General features: G+C 39.8%; 1 protein-coding gene across 8 annotated transcripts in view; it reads right to left on the bottom strand.

Annotated features, from left to right (window-relative positions):
* Positions 1–4,035: 4,035 nt before the first annotated feature.
* Positions 4,036–18,472, bottom strand: part of LOC116046400 (protein FAM131B-like) — a 60,200-nt gene continuing 45,763 nt past the window's right edge. For 2 of the 8 annotated variants that reach the window (XM_031294757.2, XM_035993398.1), the window contains 8 exons: positions 15,498–15,603; positions 11,451–11,669; positions 10,774–10,914; positions 8,270–8,425; positions 8,020–8,192; positions 5,639–5,773; positions 4,547–4,681; positions 4,036–4,286 (listed from right to left, as the gene is read on the bottom strand). In XM_031294757.2, the coding sequence (XP_031150617.1) occupies positions 4,104–4,286; positions 4,547–4,681; positions 5,639–5,773; positions 8,020–8,192; positions 8,270–8,425; positions 10,774–10,914; positions 11,451–11,669; positions 15,498–15,603 (1,248 nt within the window). In that variant the 3' untranslated portion in view covers positions 4,036–4,103. Of the gene's footprint in view, positions 4,287–4,546; positions 4,682–5,139; positions 5,774–8,019; positions 8,193–8,269; positions 8,426–10,773; positions 10,915–11,450; positions 11,670–14,012; positions 14,470–15,497; positions 15,604–18,472 lie in introns of those variants that run through there. The other 6 variants (XM_031294760.2, XM_031294759.2, XM_031294764.2 and 3 more) reach the window with 6 other exon arrangements.

Below are 18,472 nucleotides of genomic sequence, written 5' to 3'. Positions count from 1 at the left end.
TCCCTGTGGTTGTAGTAAAAATGTATGCATTTATTTATCTTCTAGTAGAGTCCAAATGTTATCTCAAAATTTATAAAACTGTGAAAGATTTAGCAAAATAAAGTTTTATTAAGTGAAATGCTTGAATTGTTCACTCATGTGTTTGAATTTGATCTTTATTTATCCAGGTTAGGCGCCTTGTAAAGGCAGACCATGACAGGGGAAAGGCAGCACATTTTAACTGCAGACAGGCATCTGGAACAGGACCTGAATTCAGTCAAGGTAGGGAAAAAATATAGATTTTTGCTTTAGAAATCATCTTTAGAGACAATTAAAAATCCTTTATTTTTTCCCCCACTAAAACATTTTTGGAGTACTATGGTTTCATAACTGCTCCGATTACGTAAAACATCCAAAGCAATCGGTGAAGCTTTGATAGTTTTAAAGTGTAAAGTATACCAAGCACAAACTTGGCTACAAAGTTCAGGATAACTCCTAGTCCCGCAGTGCCAGAGCTCCACAGATCTCCACAGTGCTCTGTCAGCACTGGAGAAAAGTCTGGCTGCACAAGTTATCATTGTAGTATAGGGGGAAAACTGTTCTGGCTTGTTTGTATTTCTTTACATCAATTACAATCGTCTCGGGCAGCGCTAAGCTCTGGATGCAGCAGACGATAAGACGCAAAAGAGATAGCGGAAGGGGAGGAGAACGCTGGCTGACATAGGCGACCAGTGGCAGGCTTAATCCCAACAGTCTACATCCGGTAAATCAGACTATATTACCACTTAATGAACATATTAATGTAGTATCAAATCAAAGGACATTTGATCGTCCGTCATTTTAAATTTTATTTTGACAGGATGACTGGATTTTTGTATCTACCTGTGGCTTCTTACCTTAATTGCTTTTTATCTGATGTTATTCTGGAAGAGTGGTCGTCACCTCTGGATATCTCATTTTGAAATGAAAGTCATTTTAGGCATTTAGTTGGTGCTCTTCTGCAGACCATTATGCAGTGAGGGATTTAAAAAGTATGGCTATGTCACAAAAGGTTTTCTAGTACCTTTGTTGCATGGACTCCACAGAAGTGAGTAAAGTGATTGAACGGCAGTCTAATTATACAGCATGACTGACATCGCAGTTATTTCAATTGAACAAAAATTGCCGTAATAAGTCTCACCTCCACTCAAAAAAACTATTTTGTGGCATCGCTCATTTCCTATAGTCAGGTGTCACTTTTTTAAACTTGTGTGTCTCGTGTGCTTGGACACCGAATGATTTAAAGGATGATATCTCTTAGCAACAAGAGGACAAACGGAGGACAGATGATTATCACAGCGGCAGGGGCATCATGGGTCTTGATCACTGGAGTGTAAGTGAATTGTCCTCTCCAGCAAATGTAGGTAGAATCCTTTAGAAGAGATTATGTTCTAAAAAAGAAATGTCACAGTAATGCTTGATTGAAGTCACTAAAGCATGTTGCTTTAAAGGAACACGCCGACTTATTAGGACTTTAGCTTATTCACTGTATCTCCCAGAATTAGATAAGTCCATACATACCCTTCTCATCTCCGTGTGTGTCGTAACTCTGTCTGACGCCCCCACCGCTAGCATAGCTTAGCACAGATCCTGGAGGTAACTGGCTCCAACTAGCCTACTGCTCCCAATGAGTGACAAAGTAACGCCAACATGTTCCTATTTACATGTTGTGATTTGTATAGTCACAGCGTGTACAAATAACAAGGTCACATGAGACACAGCCATCTTCTAACCGTATACATACTGGGAACTATATTCTCAGAAAGGCGAAGCTCCTCCTCCTCACCATGGGGCTTCTCAGGTGCTGCAAGCATATCACACTGCCCAAGTAGCAGAAGTAGCAGCTGCTTCGCCTTTCTGAGAATATAGTTCCCAGTATGTATACGGTTAGAATGTAACCTTGTTATTTGTACACGCTGTGACTATACAAATCACAACATGTAAATAGGAAAATATTGGCGTTATTTTGTCACTTATTGGGAGCAGTAGGCTAGTTGGAGCCGGTTACCTCCAGAATCTGTGCTAAGCTATGCTAGCGGTGGGGGTGTCAGACAGAGTTACAACACACACGGAGATGAGAAGGGTATGTATGGACTTATCTAACTCTGGGGGATACGGTGAATAAGCTAAAGTCCCAATAAGTCGGCGTGTTCCTTTAATGGACTTCTTATATTATGCAGCATTTCTTCCTTTTCTGTATTTTGATGTTTTTGGAAACAGTATTAACAAAACACACCACTAGCCATAACACACACACACACACACTCACAAAGGCTCCAAAAGAACTCAAGGGCACTTCTCTGCCTCTAGTCAATGATAAAGTCTACATGGCCCAGTTTAATGAATGAGGCTGTTCTGGTGTTCAGAACACTTCAAATGTTTTAGTGGAATTGATGACTACAAGAAAACTACGACTGCTCTGTGAAGAAAACCTCTGACCTTCAAAGTGACTATACAGCAGGGTCTTTAGCTCATGCCCGTTCTTTGATTCCTTTGTTCGTCTGTGTGTGATGTTTTTGAGGACCTATTTGAATTTTACTAGACGATTAGAGTGAGAATCTATTTGGAAAGCGATTGCATTTTGGCAGTGTGACTGTGAAGACATGGTTAGGAATAGGATTGAATAGATTGAGTTAAGCCAGGCACTTATCAATACACCGAAAAATGTGCCACCAGTCGAGTGACTGGTTACTGGGAATGCAGTATCTCAACAAGCGTACTGGTTGTGTGTGCTCTCATATTTCTGTCTTTGTGAGGGACCAATGCACGACCTTGCGTGTGAGGACATTTTTATCTGGCCCTCACTTCTTCAAAAGGCTGTTTATGGTTAAGACTTGGTTTTAGGGTCAAGCTTAAAATTTCAGTAAGTTGAGGTTGAAGCTACTGTTAAGGTTTGTTACAACTACAGTTAACAGTATGTTAGGTAATATATATAAGAACAAATGTGTGTGAATATGTGTGTATGTACTTTTGCAACACATGGAGGAACAAAACAGCACCAAGAATAATCTGTTTCCCAGAATAAATATATATATATATATATATATATATATATATATATATATATATATATATATATATATATATATATATATTACACACAAACAAAGCTACATTTATACATACATACAGTCTTACTTTCATACAAATACATATCAGTTTATTGGAGTTTTTTTCTTTTATTGTAAAAAGCAATTTTATATATTATTACTTTGTATACTGTGTTATACTGTTAGGGCTAGGTCACTGTTAAAAAGCATGCACTTTCTTTTGGTTGTGTTCAGATCAAGTTTTTGCAAATAACTCCCAAGTGTGTGCCACAGGTCACTCTGAGTATCAGATTGGACTGAGTTTATCTCAACATCTCAGCTAGGACGCAGACAAGCTGTCAATCAAAGCCAAATGCATCACTACAAATCCAACAGTTCTTTGTGACCAGGTAAAGTTTCTGTTTCTGCAGGATGTTTTTCGGTTGTGACACGCTACACCTTAATCTACCGCTCAGAATTATTTGCAAATACTGTTTTGAATATGCTTGTTGCGTCCATGTTTGTTGTATTGCACTGATACAGATTTTTAACTAGACCCTTTCTTCTTCTCGTCCCACCTTTTTCTTCTTCTCTTTATTTTCTTTTGAAGATTTTACATCCGTCCGTTTGCCTACTGGTCGGCTTTTAGTCCTGGTTCTTTGGTCCGATTGGTCCAAACTTGTTGTGAATTCATCTGATCCTCACACAGCTTGTTTCAGCAGTCACTGAAGTCTCTTATCTACTTTAACTGTTATGTGTTCATTGTCACATACGTAATATTCCACATTTCCCACAGTAACTTGGGGGTTTGGGGGGGGGGCTTCTTGGCATTTAGTGTGTGTACATTACATCCCACGTTTTCGTCTGAAAAAGTCTTCTCTCATTTCCTCTGACTCAAAGTGGGTAAATAGTTGGAAGGGGGTTGGTGTTGGGATAGAATAGCTTGATTGATTATTGAAGTATTTATTTCCATTTATTTATTTATTTTTTTCAGTTTTATTCTGACCCTATGATGCAGTTGGTCGCAACAATGGAGCCCTCCCCCGCCTCTTCGCCTTACTCCTCTCGTGATTGGATGATGCAGGGCGTGACTTCAAACGGTTTCTTCCCCACGACAGATTCTGCGATCTGAACTGACAGTCCTGGGCTTGAGCCTCTGGTTGAGGGGACCTCCTCCCTCAGCGGGGATGGCGTCAAAGAGCACGGCTCCGGCTCCAAGGTTAATGTTACCTCTTCTACCTGGAAAGACAGGAAATTAAGCATTTAAAAGACAGTTTGGGATTCTACAGTTATACTGTGTCAGAGGCAAGTAAGGCCCTGTTCTTCTTTTTATTAGGCCTATTGTTTGCATGTTTTCTCACTTATATTATATGACTTGGTCATCTTTTTTAAATGATTATTATTTTAATCTAATGTTGATGTATCTGTTTTTAGGACTCTGGGATTGCGGCAGAAACCAACACCAAGGGTTCGGGGCTGTTCCAGTTGAAAGAACTCACCTTTGTCAGCTCCTCTTCCTCATCATGCTGATCAAGGATGCCTTCAGACTCGGGCTCTGGCTCCTCTCCGACTGTCTCCACCACTCCTCCCACCATGTCAGCTATCTGTCCATTCATCTGCCCGACCATCTCCACCTGCAACCAGTTAGGTGTACTGATTTAATTGCTTGCACCTATTTTAAACTGGGAGAGGATGCAACATGTTACTGGCATTTCAACGTATGTTAGATCACAGACTGACATCAACCCTTCAATTTCAGTTCCTGGTTACAGTCACAGAAAGAAATAAAGAGAGACAGAAGGCAGGAGAGAAGGAAGTTGAAATAGCAGAATAAGAGCTCCCATGTCCTGACCCCAGCTTTATTTGCCGATGCAAGACATCAGAGAGACAAGACAAATACTTAGGTAGGTACAACAGACACAGATGCTGAATCCAAATGCCTAGAGTTGTAAACTTGCGGACTTTACAGCATGCCACTCTGGAGCCAGGGGCGGATTTAAGGATGTCCTTTGTCAAAATTCATCAGGTCCGCTAAAGGCTGTCATGCAGACTTTTGGCAGTGCTCCATGCAGACATTCAGCCTGTCTCCTACCTTGCCGACTTCCCTGGCAGTTTCTCCCATCATTCACTGCACTACAGATGTGTGCTAAATATGCCTGCTGATATAAACAAATCCAGATCCAGAAGACAAAAACAAATTAGCCAAGATGAGTGTCAAACGCAATGGAAAATGGCTAAAAAGTGACTATTCCTGTGCAGAATATTAACATCAACGTGATATTGCTATGATTAGTGCACTATTTTCACCTTTGAAGACACATGCCTGACATCAAAGAAGATAAACCTTGGCTTCCTACAATAACAAGAGAGTATTAAATGCATAATAAGACATGCTGTCAGTTCGATGATAATTGTTGTCTCACTCATTCTGTAACAATGGCTGAATGGAGATGCCTGTCCTCTTTGCCTACGACTGTATATACAGTCACACACCCCTGTGCCCTCGCACACTCAGTCAGAATATATTAAACCACCGTATAGTCCGCAAAGTCTGTATTCCGACCATTTGGATTCAGCAGAGGTGTGCCTACGTGGTGTGCCTCGACCTGCGCAGCTCCCCACAGGTCAGCTAGCCGAGGATGGGTGGGAGGACCGAGACTGTGGATGGTGCTGTTAGGAGTGGCTTGGAGGGAATGGGAGGCACTATGTAGCCTGTGCTCCATAGACTGTAGTCAGAGATAGGAAAGGAAGGAAAGAGAATTAATGAGGATTCACTGTAAAATAAGGTTTTAATTTTTCAAGGGGTGGATTTGGATGTTGATCACAAAACCAATGACTCAACAGTAACTTGGCCAGTGGCCGCATCTCTTGATTTCAAAACTTTTGTTTTTGTCGGAATAAAAATATTGTCAGCCACTAGAGATTTAAAGCACAACAAAGCCCTGCAGCCCATGACATTTTCAGATTATTTAATAATGGACAACAATGCTACAGTGAGCTACTGCATCACAACACATTTCAGCTAGGAAGGGTGAAAAGCCTCGTCATGCCAAAACAAATGACAATGACAAAGCACGCAGTTATATTCTTCCTGCATTTAACAGTTTTTGCCAGAGACTTGTGCAGAAAGATACTTTTGCCAGTTTTTTTCCACTTCCTTCTAGTCACTAATGATGGTGTACCCCTTTAAATGATCAGTCAGGGATGGTGTTGCATAGAACAGTGGGAAAATGTCTCAAGCGCTTATGCTCAGAAAATTGATTGATTGAAAGCTTTATTATAAATGTAATATGTTCAATAGTCTCCTTCCTAAGGGAAACCGAATAATACACACAGTAAAGCTAACAAGCTCATTTCTATTGTGGTCTCGGATCAGTACACCTTTTTAAGACACAGTCACTGACCTTTTCAAGTTATTATTTCATAACCCTCAGTCACTTAATGAGCTCTGAGATGTACCACTGCTAGAGCATTGGTACAAAAGTCTTTGGCTGTCTCAGTTCATCATGACTCACTACATCAGCAGCCTGAGAGCTGGAAGTCAGCAGCTGATTTAAAGCAATCAAAGCCACACAGCCTGCACATCCAACCAGTGTACGGGAGGTGAAGCCTGACATTTAAACGTGGAAGCATGAAAAGGTCCATTTTTATTGTTTCAACCAGTCTGATCACTCGAGAAGCACATAAATACCTTGTGTGTGTATAGGGCATGTTAGTATTGGTGCCAACGGCAGAAACATGTGTGCCAGCAAACCTGTGTCCTAAGAATTACTTTATATACTGAACAACTTCAAGTCAGCTAGTACATTTTGGAGGAAACGTGATGCTCATGTTTCAAGTCAGTGTTAACTTTTTCGTAAGACCAAGGTCTTCCCCCTAACCTCAACTAGCTTTGAGTTTCCTAAACACAACCATAAAAACCTTAATCATGCATGACCATCATAGTCTCCAGAGCATATATTATAGGGAAAACGAATTTTAAAAAACATTGACAATGAACATTTTACTCATACATACAACATGATTTAGTAGATTGTACGGTTATGTTGATACCAAGACAAGAACAAGCGGAAACCTCCGGGGCTGAAAAAATGAAACCAACGCAGCTCTGTAAAGCTACTAGCGTCATGTTTTGGCATGACGAGGCTTTTCAACCTTCCTAGCTGAAATGTGTTGTGATGCAGTAGCTCACTGTAGCATTGTTGCCCATTATTTAAGAAACTGAAAAAGTATAGCGGCGCTTTCAGCTAAATGCTAACGTGACGTATACAATGTTCACCGTCTTAGTTTGCCGTGATAACAAGCACTTCTAACGTAGAAGTACAGCTGAGACTCATGGGCATGGCATTAGTTTTGAAGGTATTTGGTCATAAGCCAAAGTGAGTGCGCAGTGTACCACATTTAATGAAGATTCCTGTTTAGGCATTTAACTAAAACATCAAATGTAAATCTCACAGTGGTGAAAAGCCAGGTTCATCAGAATTAACCATGAGATACATCATCTGTGAGCCATGCATATCTGTGCAAAATTCTGTGGCAAGATATTGACATATTTCACTGGATAATCCAAACCACGAACGTGTACACAAAATGGCAATCTGTCTAAAAGTTATTGTGATGTGATTTAATTTTGGACCAAAGTGGTGGACCGACGGTCTGACAGATGTAAAGACAAGTAATAACATTTTCCATGTGGTGTTTATTTCACAATGTATTAGCTGATGCACATTAGTTGAGAGTTGGTGCTGAAGCTGTTACTGAAACATGCTATGGATGCAGTCCAGTAGCTGTTCTATTAACCAGGTTTTGCTCTAACTATATGTATGCAGTGCTAGTATTCTAGTACTGGTGACCTGCTGTTGCCTCTGTAGGCAAATTTAGATTCCCAGCTGTTGTTGCTGGTAGACCTGATGCTACTCATTGTTAGTGCCAGACTGAAACTGCATAAGTGAACAGTCTTATTACCACTGACCTGGGATTGTTGGTACTGCAGAAACTGTTGCTGCTGGTACTGGTGAAGTTGTTGGAGCTGTTGGAGTTGGTTCTGCTGCTGCAGGGTGAAATGAGTATGGTGCTGCTGTAGGTACCCGCCTACTGTCCCCTCGAACCCCTCACCGGGTGTACCCGCTGCTCCACTGCCGCCACCTGGAACAACCAAAAACACTCAAAGGCACAGTCTAGTGTTCATAGGGGCAGTGTAAGAGAGAAGATTCACTTCTCACCGGCAGCCATGATGTAGGAGCTTGCAGCAGGTGAGGCCATGCCCGAGGGCTGGCTGGTGATTGGCTCCCAGGCGTCAGTGGACGACAGGCAGTACAGGCCCTGTGAGACGTAGGTGTGAGGCCAGACGTCCGCCGAGGAGTGGTGGAGAACCTGGTCTGTACGGAGTGAGACAAAGGAGGACCGTTTAAGAGGAAAAGAAAAAGAAATTAAAAGAGATGGATGTCAATGCCATTTTAGTAATGAGTAATGAAAAAGCAAGACTGCACTGGAAAACTTGTTGGACCAACAAGAGGAACAACCACAGATTCACTAAAACAATAATTTTATGAATTCCCCTGCTCACCTTTAGATTGAATTAAAAGAATTTCAATCATTTTCTTTCAGACCCTGAGCTGTGGATTCAGTCATTAGCAGCATAGTATAGATGCTCTTATGAAGCTATACAAAGGGATGAACCTGCCCTCATCCAAAAGCAACAAAATGTATTAACTTTAATAGGAGTATGATTAGTCTATCTGCAGCAGCGTTGTTATTATAGAGCACACCTGTGCAGGCTGAACACTTGAACGGACTATGGAGGAGAAACATTCCCTCAATCCTAATGCTGATATTAAGCAGCATTTTAATCGCCGCTGTGTGTGTATACTGTACGTGTGTGTTGTTGTTGTTGTTGTTGCAAGCTAGATAAACCATAGAGCAGAGCCCATATGGTGTTGGTAATGAGAGCAGCGCTTAGTCCTTGTGCTAACCTACAGGGCCCCTCAGGGTTTGGACAACGCTCTGCTTTGCTTAACACCAGCAAAAACTAAAAAAGAAACAGTTTACAGTGTTGTTAGTCCATGTAAAGTGAAAGCGGCACACAAGTCCAAGTTTAAAATTCATTTTAATTTTTCTTTTTTTTTTTTTAAGAGCCAAAAAAAACAGCCAAAGAATTGTTAGTTTTGTTAAAATCTTTATGAAATTATACGGCTGTCCCTGTGAGGTTGAATGGGGTTTCCTTATCTTGCTTGAGCCAATTGCTCTCTTCCCTCCCTTTCTCTCTGTTTTATCATCCTATGTGCAACTAAACTGAACCGACATCTGACCACCTGAGGCTCAAACCAAAAATCAGGGTATGAGTTTGTTTCCCCAAACTGTTTTTTGCTTTATTCAACCAAGTGTAAAGTGAAATCCCCATAATGGAGTTAATTTCCTTCTTTTAGATTTGGGGTGAATTCTCTTGCCCAAGCACTGTTCTGATGTTTTAGAAATGACAGGCTGTCATCTGGATTTGTCATTTGAGAGGTTTTGAGCAAGTGCCCGGAAGCAGTGAAAGACAGAAATGTGCAGCTGTGTGCCCGCCCTCCAAAAGTCCTTTACAGCTGGTTGGCAGAAAAACTGACTTGGCTGTTTTTTAGTTTCCAGCTGGGCTCTAATTTTCCCAAACTGTGCATCTACTCACAATACAAAACATAAGACTTTACTGTGTGGTCCAAAGACAGGAGTGTGAGAAGTGTTTAGCGCTGTTACACTTGGCAAAATGTCTACAGTAAGAATACTGTTTCTGTAGTTATGCTTTAACGGTGTTAGTGGTTTAGGCAGATAGACTTTAATGTTAAATGAATACAACTACACTAATGACTCCTCCTCCCTTATATTGAACCTCTAACTGTTGGTTTATGACAGTAACAGTAACAGATCCTTGCAATTAGGGGTGGGAAAACATCCTTTCACCTACCGTGATTTTTTTTTTTTTTTTTTTTTTTGCACCGATTTTTCTAAAATCGATTATTTACCCCAGAATCAAATTTTTAAATTTTTTTTTTACCAATGATTCACCCTAATATTTTCTGTTCATACAGTCCTGCGACGGCGACTACATCATGTCTGCATATCCCTTTCCAGCAGAAAATTCTTCTCCTTTACTTCTTTACAAATGAAATAAATGTCACACTGACTGCCCGACATGTAATTTGCATTCTTTTTAGAAAACAATTAGTTTTTAGATCTCTCTCACCTTTGCAAAAACAGGTTAGAGGTCAGGGAACATGATGTAACCATTGTGACAAATTGGAGAGGGTTGCCTGTGTACTTGTTAGAGTTTGTTGAATCGAACAGAAAAGTACAAAGATGGAGGCTGAAACGCTGTCAAAACCCATATTAATAATTAAAGCCATTACTCATCTCCTGGTAGAAATGTCACACTGACTGACCGACATGTAATTTGCATTCTTTTTAGAAAACAATTAGTTTTTCGAACTCTCTCATGATATATTTTCTCTAGTGTATTATTCAACTTTAGTTTTTGTTAAAGAAGGAAAAGAAAATTGCAATACTCAACACTATCGGATCGCAATACTTCTAGAATCGCAATAAATGAAAATGGCAATACAAATCGAATTGGCACCCATGTATCGCGAAAGAATCAAATCTGGACAAAAGCATATCGTCCCAGCCCTACCTGCGATGGTTCCACACAATCTGCCACTAATAGCTCTTTGCAGAAAGGTTTAAACTGCAGTACCTCTGCTGGTGATGCTCTCCTGGTTGACCTCACTGAGGTGAGCAACACTGCCCTGGTTGGAGCCGGCTCCCATACTCTCCCCGTCCACCGAGTTCCAGCCGAACAGAGTCATCTCGGAGATCGCAAACTGCTGCATGATGCCTAGAGACAGAGAGTAATAATAACAGGGAGATCTTTTCACTATCCAACAATTACAGATACAGTGCATAAAACAAGTCCCAGATTTGCTAACACATACAGAAGTTAATTAGGAGGTGGTGGAATGTTTATTCACAGCAGGAAATCTGTAAATGTGTAAAAATGTGTATAAATAACAAATCACAAATAATTAATTTAACTTTGCTAGACGTACCAGATGGGCCAGAACCAATTAGATCTTCAGTGAAGAAAAATAGTGCACCAGTGGGTAGCGCAAATTCATTTTCAATAAAAAGATACCAGGGTGGGTCTTCACTATGATGAAAACTGTCCATTTTGGGACACCCTCAAAACTTACAAAAAGTTGTCTTTTTCACAATACAAGATTCAAAGATGCTTTCAAACCATGCAGATAACTGGTCTAAAACACAGCTAAACTCAGCAAGACTTGTTTCCTACTGGTTTTGCATGTTGTATTTATACTAAAGAAAACCTTTCTGTGTAGCATGTGTACACTCAGTACCCAGATGTACCCTCACCTGCAGCAAAGCGAGCCTCCTTCTCGCCATCACTAAGGTCACTGTAAGCATCGCTCTCAAGCCTCCTTTCCTTTTCCCTCTGCAGGTTGTTAAGACCCACGGTCCCCATCTGCCCCACAGATGGTGTGCCCCAGCTCTGCCACTCGATCATGTGGGCAACGCGACCCTGGGCCATGGCAGTGGGCTTGGTCACTTTGTCCTTCATGGAGCGAGTCACACCTACAACAGGTATGTGGGGAGCAGGAGGGACACATTCACACACACACACACACACACACACACACAAACAAACACTGTCAAAACTACGTCTGGCCTCTGTGGTTGATGACCCCTCCAACTGAGGCTCGGGGGAAAGTAGAATGATAATGAGAAACTGTGGAATGTTGTAGGGAAACTGTTTAATACATGAAAGTATAATAAATAATGTCAATGGGGTAATATATGTACTGAAAGGGATGTGTGACTGGGTATGACAACATGGGAAGAAGCTTGCAGCTACTTTGCAATAAAAGTATTTTAAAATACATTTAGTAGTCTATAAAGAAAATGATTTCTTTTCAAATGTCAATATTTTATTTATAATTTCAAATCATAACAGAAGTTATGTCCGGACACTTTTCAGGTTAACTAGGTCTACACCACACTATAATTTACAGAGACCCAACAATTCCCACACGAGCATGCATTTGGTGCGACAGCAGCTAGTAAAAAAAATACGTCCTTTTAACAGTGAGAAACCGGACAGGACATGACTCCTGGTGGGCGGTCATCTGACGCAACCGGTTGGGGGAGAGGGAGAGAAATATGACTCATAATAATCATAGCAATTCTATTTCAAGTTTACTTAAAAAAAATCTTTATCCAAGGTAGGTTTGTTGAGTACTACTAAGTATGCTCTGCTCTGCTCAGTACAACCTCTGTCTTATCTAATGAGCCCTCCAGCTGGAGTAGTTGGTGGTTAAATGCCTCAAAAGCACAATAGCGGTGTTGATAGTTATCTGTCAGTGGAACGCACCTGCGTCAGTGAAACTAAGCCCCAGAGTATCTACCAGCCACAAATGCAATGCTCTCATCCAAACATTTCAAAAGTGTTGCTTTTCAGTTATTACCTGCATGCTAATCATCAAAATGAGTCTGACATTCCCCACTCTCCATGTAGTCATATCAATCACATTAAATCTGCCAATTAAATGCTAATGATGCGTGTGACTGATATGGACGAGCAGAGATGATGTAGAGCACCAGTCAGATAAATGTCACCTAGAGGTGAATTTAGAAATAAGAGCATCTTTTCTCTTAAACTGATATTTTCCCTAAAAATAAAATCAGTCGGTCGGTATGTTGAGATTCTGATCAAATCTGAGTACTCAGAATGTTATTCTGTTCTTTAATCTGTTCTTCCTCTTGAGTCTTGAAAGTCAAGAATATAAAAAAAACCCCAATAATTACAAGATGTGTCTGCCGACGACTTGGCATTTAAACAAATATGTCTTTTTTGAGTTCAACATATCAACCTTTCTAGGAACGTATTAACTAAAAGTGTAAAATATTCAGATATGACTGACGATCCCATGAGTAGTTTTTTTTAATAATCAAATAAATGAACTTAGGAATCTGCTACATAATAGTTTAGACCTTTGCAAAACAGGTTAGAGGTCAGGTAACATGACGTAACCATTGTGACAAATTGGAGAGGGTTGCCTGTGTGCTTGTTAGAGTTTGTTGAATCGAACAGAAAGGGACAAGGATGAAGGCTGAAACGCTGACATACCCATATTAATAATTAAAGCCATTACTCATCTCCTGGTAAACAGAATAAATGAGATTCATTAGACTTTGCGTAATTAAAAACGTGTTACAGAGACTGAGAGAGGCAGAGGAAAGTAATCCTTGGGTGTAAACTGAACATTCAGAAGGGTCCACTGGCAAGTCTCTGCCCAATTAAGATGCAAATACAGGATTGAAACTAGGGACAAATACTCTTAGTCAAATGCTTGGCTGATCGATAAAAAAATTAAATTAAAATCAAACAGGATTGACTTAAAAAAAAGACAGAGCTTCGGAAATTGCTCCCCCGGTCCAGGGGGCAAGTTACATGCTGAGTTATAAATAGAAACCGTTTTTCCCCTTAGACAAAGAGAGCCAATCTCATTTTAAAAAATCAAACACTCCCTGCAGAGTCTAATTGGGGTTTGAAATAGGAATGGAAAGAATGAGGATGACGGAGGGTGTTGGGTTCTTGGCTATTCAGAGGCTCAAAATAGAATACCAACAAAATTATACTAACAGATTTATTTAAAGTGCAAGTAGACACAACAAAAAAACACAGACACTCTGAGGTGCTACACTAAAACACTACGAAGGACACTACAGTTTGAAGCAGAAAGCACAAAATGACGGAGCACACGAGGCACCAGCCACTGCACAAAAGAGTCACTACACAAATATCGAGCCACACCACCACCACCACCACCACCACTGCCACGTTACAAATACACTACATGTCCCAACACACCTGTGGAGATGCTTCAGTAAGTAATTAAAGTAAGTAATCGCACTTACTTTAGTTTCTTCGAAATTAAAGATCTGATTGGATTTCCATCAATGACTCTGCGAAATGTGTCTGTCATTGACGTCTGCTGTTGATATCAATGGAAGAGAAGGGAGAGTAGGGAGTGATACAGGAAGGGGCACCCACAGGGGCGAACCATGTTGGTTCCAAGCTCCTCCTCCGGCTCTGGAGTGAAGTTGTCTGTTGAGGCAAGGTTTGATTCACAAAATCGCCATTCATAGCAAACGTGTACAGATACTTCTTGTTTTTCCACGTGGGTCAGATGATTGTTTGGCCAGCACGCAGTGCAGAAACCAAGTGAAAGTACAGGCAGGATGGAGTTTTTAATCAGACAAACAAATCTCAAGGAAAGAGCTGCTTTGGATGCAAAGAAATTGTGTAATTACCTTGGTTTGAGTCTGGTCAGGGACCTCTCTTGAATGTATCTCTCCCCACATTTCCTTTTAGCTTTCTAATTTGAAATAAAGTGCCCTAAAAAGTATTTAAAAAAAAACGTATTGCAGTCAAAGAACCTGGCCTAACTGGCAACCTTAAATGGTAAATCTAATTTAAAATCTCCTAGATGAGGACTTTTTATTTAATTGTGACCAAGGATTTCAAGATGTTGTAAAATCAGCTATTTAATAAGTGGCTTCTCAATTAGCTTGTTTTGATCACTATGGACTAATATGAGTATTTGGAGCATGAATGGTAAGCTAACCCAGATCTTTTTTTTTTTTTTTTTGCAAGAGCAGTATAGCATCCTCCTTGAATCTAACTTTTTACATTGTTTATTATTATAAATTATTTATTTTGTTTGTGTTAGGCTACTAAATTGGATGGCATTTACCACTTAAAAGTTCTTCTATTTAGAGACTTGTGATGTACAGTCCAACAGTCCAACTAATATGTTCATGTTGCAGAGTAATCTACCTGACATGTACACTTGCATGTATTTGAAATGCCAACAGTGTATTCTTAGATGATGTTGCATTTGCTTCCAAATTGGGCCTGATTAAAAATTAATTTCCTAACAACTCTGTGTGTTTTATTTTTAAACTCCATTCTGCAAAGTGGAATGAATGGTTTGGTTGTCTAGCAACAGCCATACAGACCGCATCATAGCTGAGCTAATGCTTAATGAGTGATAACACTTACCACATTTCAATTTCAATCATAGTCAATACTAATTAGTAATATATGCTCCCCATTTTCTCTCATTTATAATGTAGCAGCTCTCTCAAAAAAACCGAGTTCTGTCTGGTGATTGCTGTTAAACCAAACCACACATTGATCGTTTGGCTGCTGCACGACTCTGGCACCCAATAACCATCTGAATACCACACAAAAAGAAAACCAAAAAGTATCTTTGACACAACAGGGAAAGGAAGTTAAGCCCCTTTCACTTCCCAACAACAACTTCACCCTTGACCCTCTGAGGAGCACGTGGAGGCAACATGGGGGCTGTTTTACCATCTAGCAGCACAGACACACACCTGACACACCTGTCAGAGAGGACTTAGCCAGGGCACCGATCCCATAGGCCTGGGCCGGCTTCATCTTGAGGCGAGGCAGAATGGAAGTAGTGTCCTCCATGGACAACTAAGGAGAGAGGGAGGGAAGTGAGGTGAGGTTGGAGCAGAGAGGGTGAAAGAAAATTAAGAGAGATGAGAGAATGCAAAAGGAGAATGTAGAAAAAAAGAAAAAAAATGCAATATGACAGGAGAAATTACAAAATAAGAATACATGAGAGAGAAAGATAAATGCAAGAAAGATAGAATGGAATAAAATAAAAATGGAGGTGAAGAGAGCAGATGATTAAGGATTCAGAAAATAGTTGGAGGGAGATAGAAGAAGAGAAGGGAGGTTGTAATAGAGGGAATAAAAAGGAAGGGTTAATTATTCAAATACCTTGTAAATGGCTTACAGGGATCATTGCTTGAAAAGAAAATAATCATAGATAAACTGTGGCTAAAAGGAAACACTAAAGTGAAAATGAACAGTCTTTGGTGAGTACAGCAGCTGGTAATTGGTGCAAAATCATGAACAACTTGATATGGAACAATTACTGATTGATCTTGATTGATCTCAATTACTGATTAAGATGTTGTGTTTTAACTAGTAGAATTTCTTATATACTGTACACAGATTAGATGGATTAATAGTGGAAACAGCAGATAAGAGATGTATTTATTCAGACAGGTATGTTTTAGCCGGATATGCTTATATGATAATGAAAGAATATGTTGCTTGTGCTTGCTCAATGACTCTTCTTCAGGCCAAGTTTACCCATCTTGAATGCCCTTAGTTATCTCCATCATTTGATTGTTAAAAACTAAGAGCTCATGTGAAATACATATACATATACATTGCCAGTCCTTACAGTCTCAAATGATGTAATATTTAGAACTGTTCAATATTGACTTATTGAACAAATTCCACATGTTCGTTTGCCAAGAACTTTTAAAGAACTGACTCAGTGTTTAAGGAAGTACGAAACTACTTTTTAAAGCCAGTAAGAGGAGGTTTGGAGACACTAAGACCAGCTGCACACGCGCGTGCAGCACACCAACCTGAAATTGCTCATGCTTGTGTGATTTCTGCTGTACTTCCTGGCGCCAGTGCTCATGGCAAACCAACCAGCAAACTAATGAACACAGAGACAGAGCCCGGCTCCTAATGAGGTCCTCCCAACAGCTAATTACAGTGGGAAATAGTAGGAAAAACATGGACTCTGTTACACTGGGGGATTGTGTGAAAGAGTTGATCTAATATTTTGAGTTCAAGTGAATTATTTCTGTATAAAGGCAAACTGAAATTATCTGATCTCTCTGTTGACTTCAAGTGGAGAATCACTATGTGTTATCATATCTGATGCTTTGCATCTAACAGTAATATAGTCTAGTAATACAGCTGTACGTACAGAGTGTATAGTTATTATAGCAGTCTATGATCATGGATTTCTCTTCTATTAGTTGTGTTTTGACGAGAAGCTTGTTCGTTTTCAAATGTAATAAACCAGAAGTGATCATGTATTTGGAACAAACAGAAAAACTGAAATTCTCTGTGCGTTACAGTTTTGCACAGTCCCACTAATGTGTAAAACTAAAGCGTTCTGGAAACATTTAAACACTAAGTGCAGCAGCATTGTTGACACTCATCTTAATTCAAACAAGTTAAGTACGAGCAGCTGTTTTCAGCAAGCACTACCTGCCCACAGAGGCGGAGCCAGACGTTGTAAACAATCTGGGCTCAGCCCAAATCTAGTTAACAAATGTTGACGATGACTCATTTTTACTCCTGCCAAAGAAAGGCAAACATTTTCTGATGTTACTACTTTTAAGTTATGACGTAGGTAGGGTAGAATTTAGCGTAAACAGCATTACTAATCTTAAAAACTTTTTTTTTAGTAGAGTTCACAGAATGAATGTCGATATTTCCGCAGAACTTTTGCTCCATTGATTAGTTGGTCCAGTCAGAGAGACTGAGGGGTAAATAACACAAAGCTGAAGTTATTTTAATATCTAAAAGATTTGGGGCCTTTGAGAAAAACATGCAGGGCTGGAGCACCAGAAGCCAAGCCCCTCGCTCCGCCCCTGCCTGCCCAGCACCAAACAGCAGACACATAGAGTTGAATTGCGTGACTAACTGGTCAGGTCACGTTTATTTATATAGCACATTTCATACAACAGGCATAGACTCACTGTGCTTCAACATAAAATGCAAAAGATCATGCCGTACATGACAAAAACATATAAGATAAGACTGTATTATTATAAAAAAAATGGAAAAATAATACTGATTCTAAAATAAAAGCTTTACCTTTTAACCACACCTAAGCCTAACTAAAAGCCTGTGGAAAAAAAAAAGATTATATAGAAAACACTTGCAGCAGACTTTAGTTCATGTGGGAGAGTAGGAAGGCACCGTAAGGTTTTTTTCTAGGTGTACTTAGGAGACCTTTACTTGATTATATAAGGGATCTGTTCAGTGTGTATTCAGTTTCAATGATGTAGGAAAGAGTTAAGCCATTTATACATTTTAAAACAATTACAAAAACAATTATTTTAAAATCAATTCTGTGTTTTACTGGGAGCCAGTGAAAAGAAGTTCAAATAGCGAGTGATCTGTTCCAACCTTTTGGTTTTAGTTAATTCCCTGGCTGCAGCATTCTGAATGAGCTAGAGTTTATTTAACACCTGCTTTGTCAGTCCAGCAAAAGGTGCAATACAGTAATCTTGTCAACTGGAAATGAGTGCATCAACCAGCTTTTCAGAATCTGACGGGAAGCTTCATACTTTACAGTATACAGTGGCACTCATAAGTTTATGAACCCATGCTAAAGTTGACTAAAAAGAGGAATAAAAAAATCATCTTTTGGAAATTGATCTTAATGCCTTAATTAAAAAAAGAGGAAAAATCCACCCTTTAAAAGGACACCAATTTTCTTTGTGAATGAATAATGTATTGT

The sequence above is a fragment of the Sander lucioperca genome, chromosome 16, assembly GCF_008315115.2.
Source record: "Sander lucioperca isolate FBNREF2018 chromosome 16, SLUC_FBN_1.2, whole genome shotgun sequence".
In the NCBI taxonomy this organism is placed as follows: Eukaryota; Metazoa; Chordata; class Actinopteri; order Perciformes; family Percidae; genus Sander; species Sander lucioperca.
The sequence above is the reverse complement of the archived record's forward strand: the minus strand, read 5'-3'. Positions and strand labels throughout refer to the sequence as shown.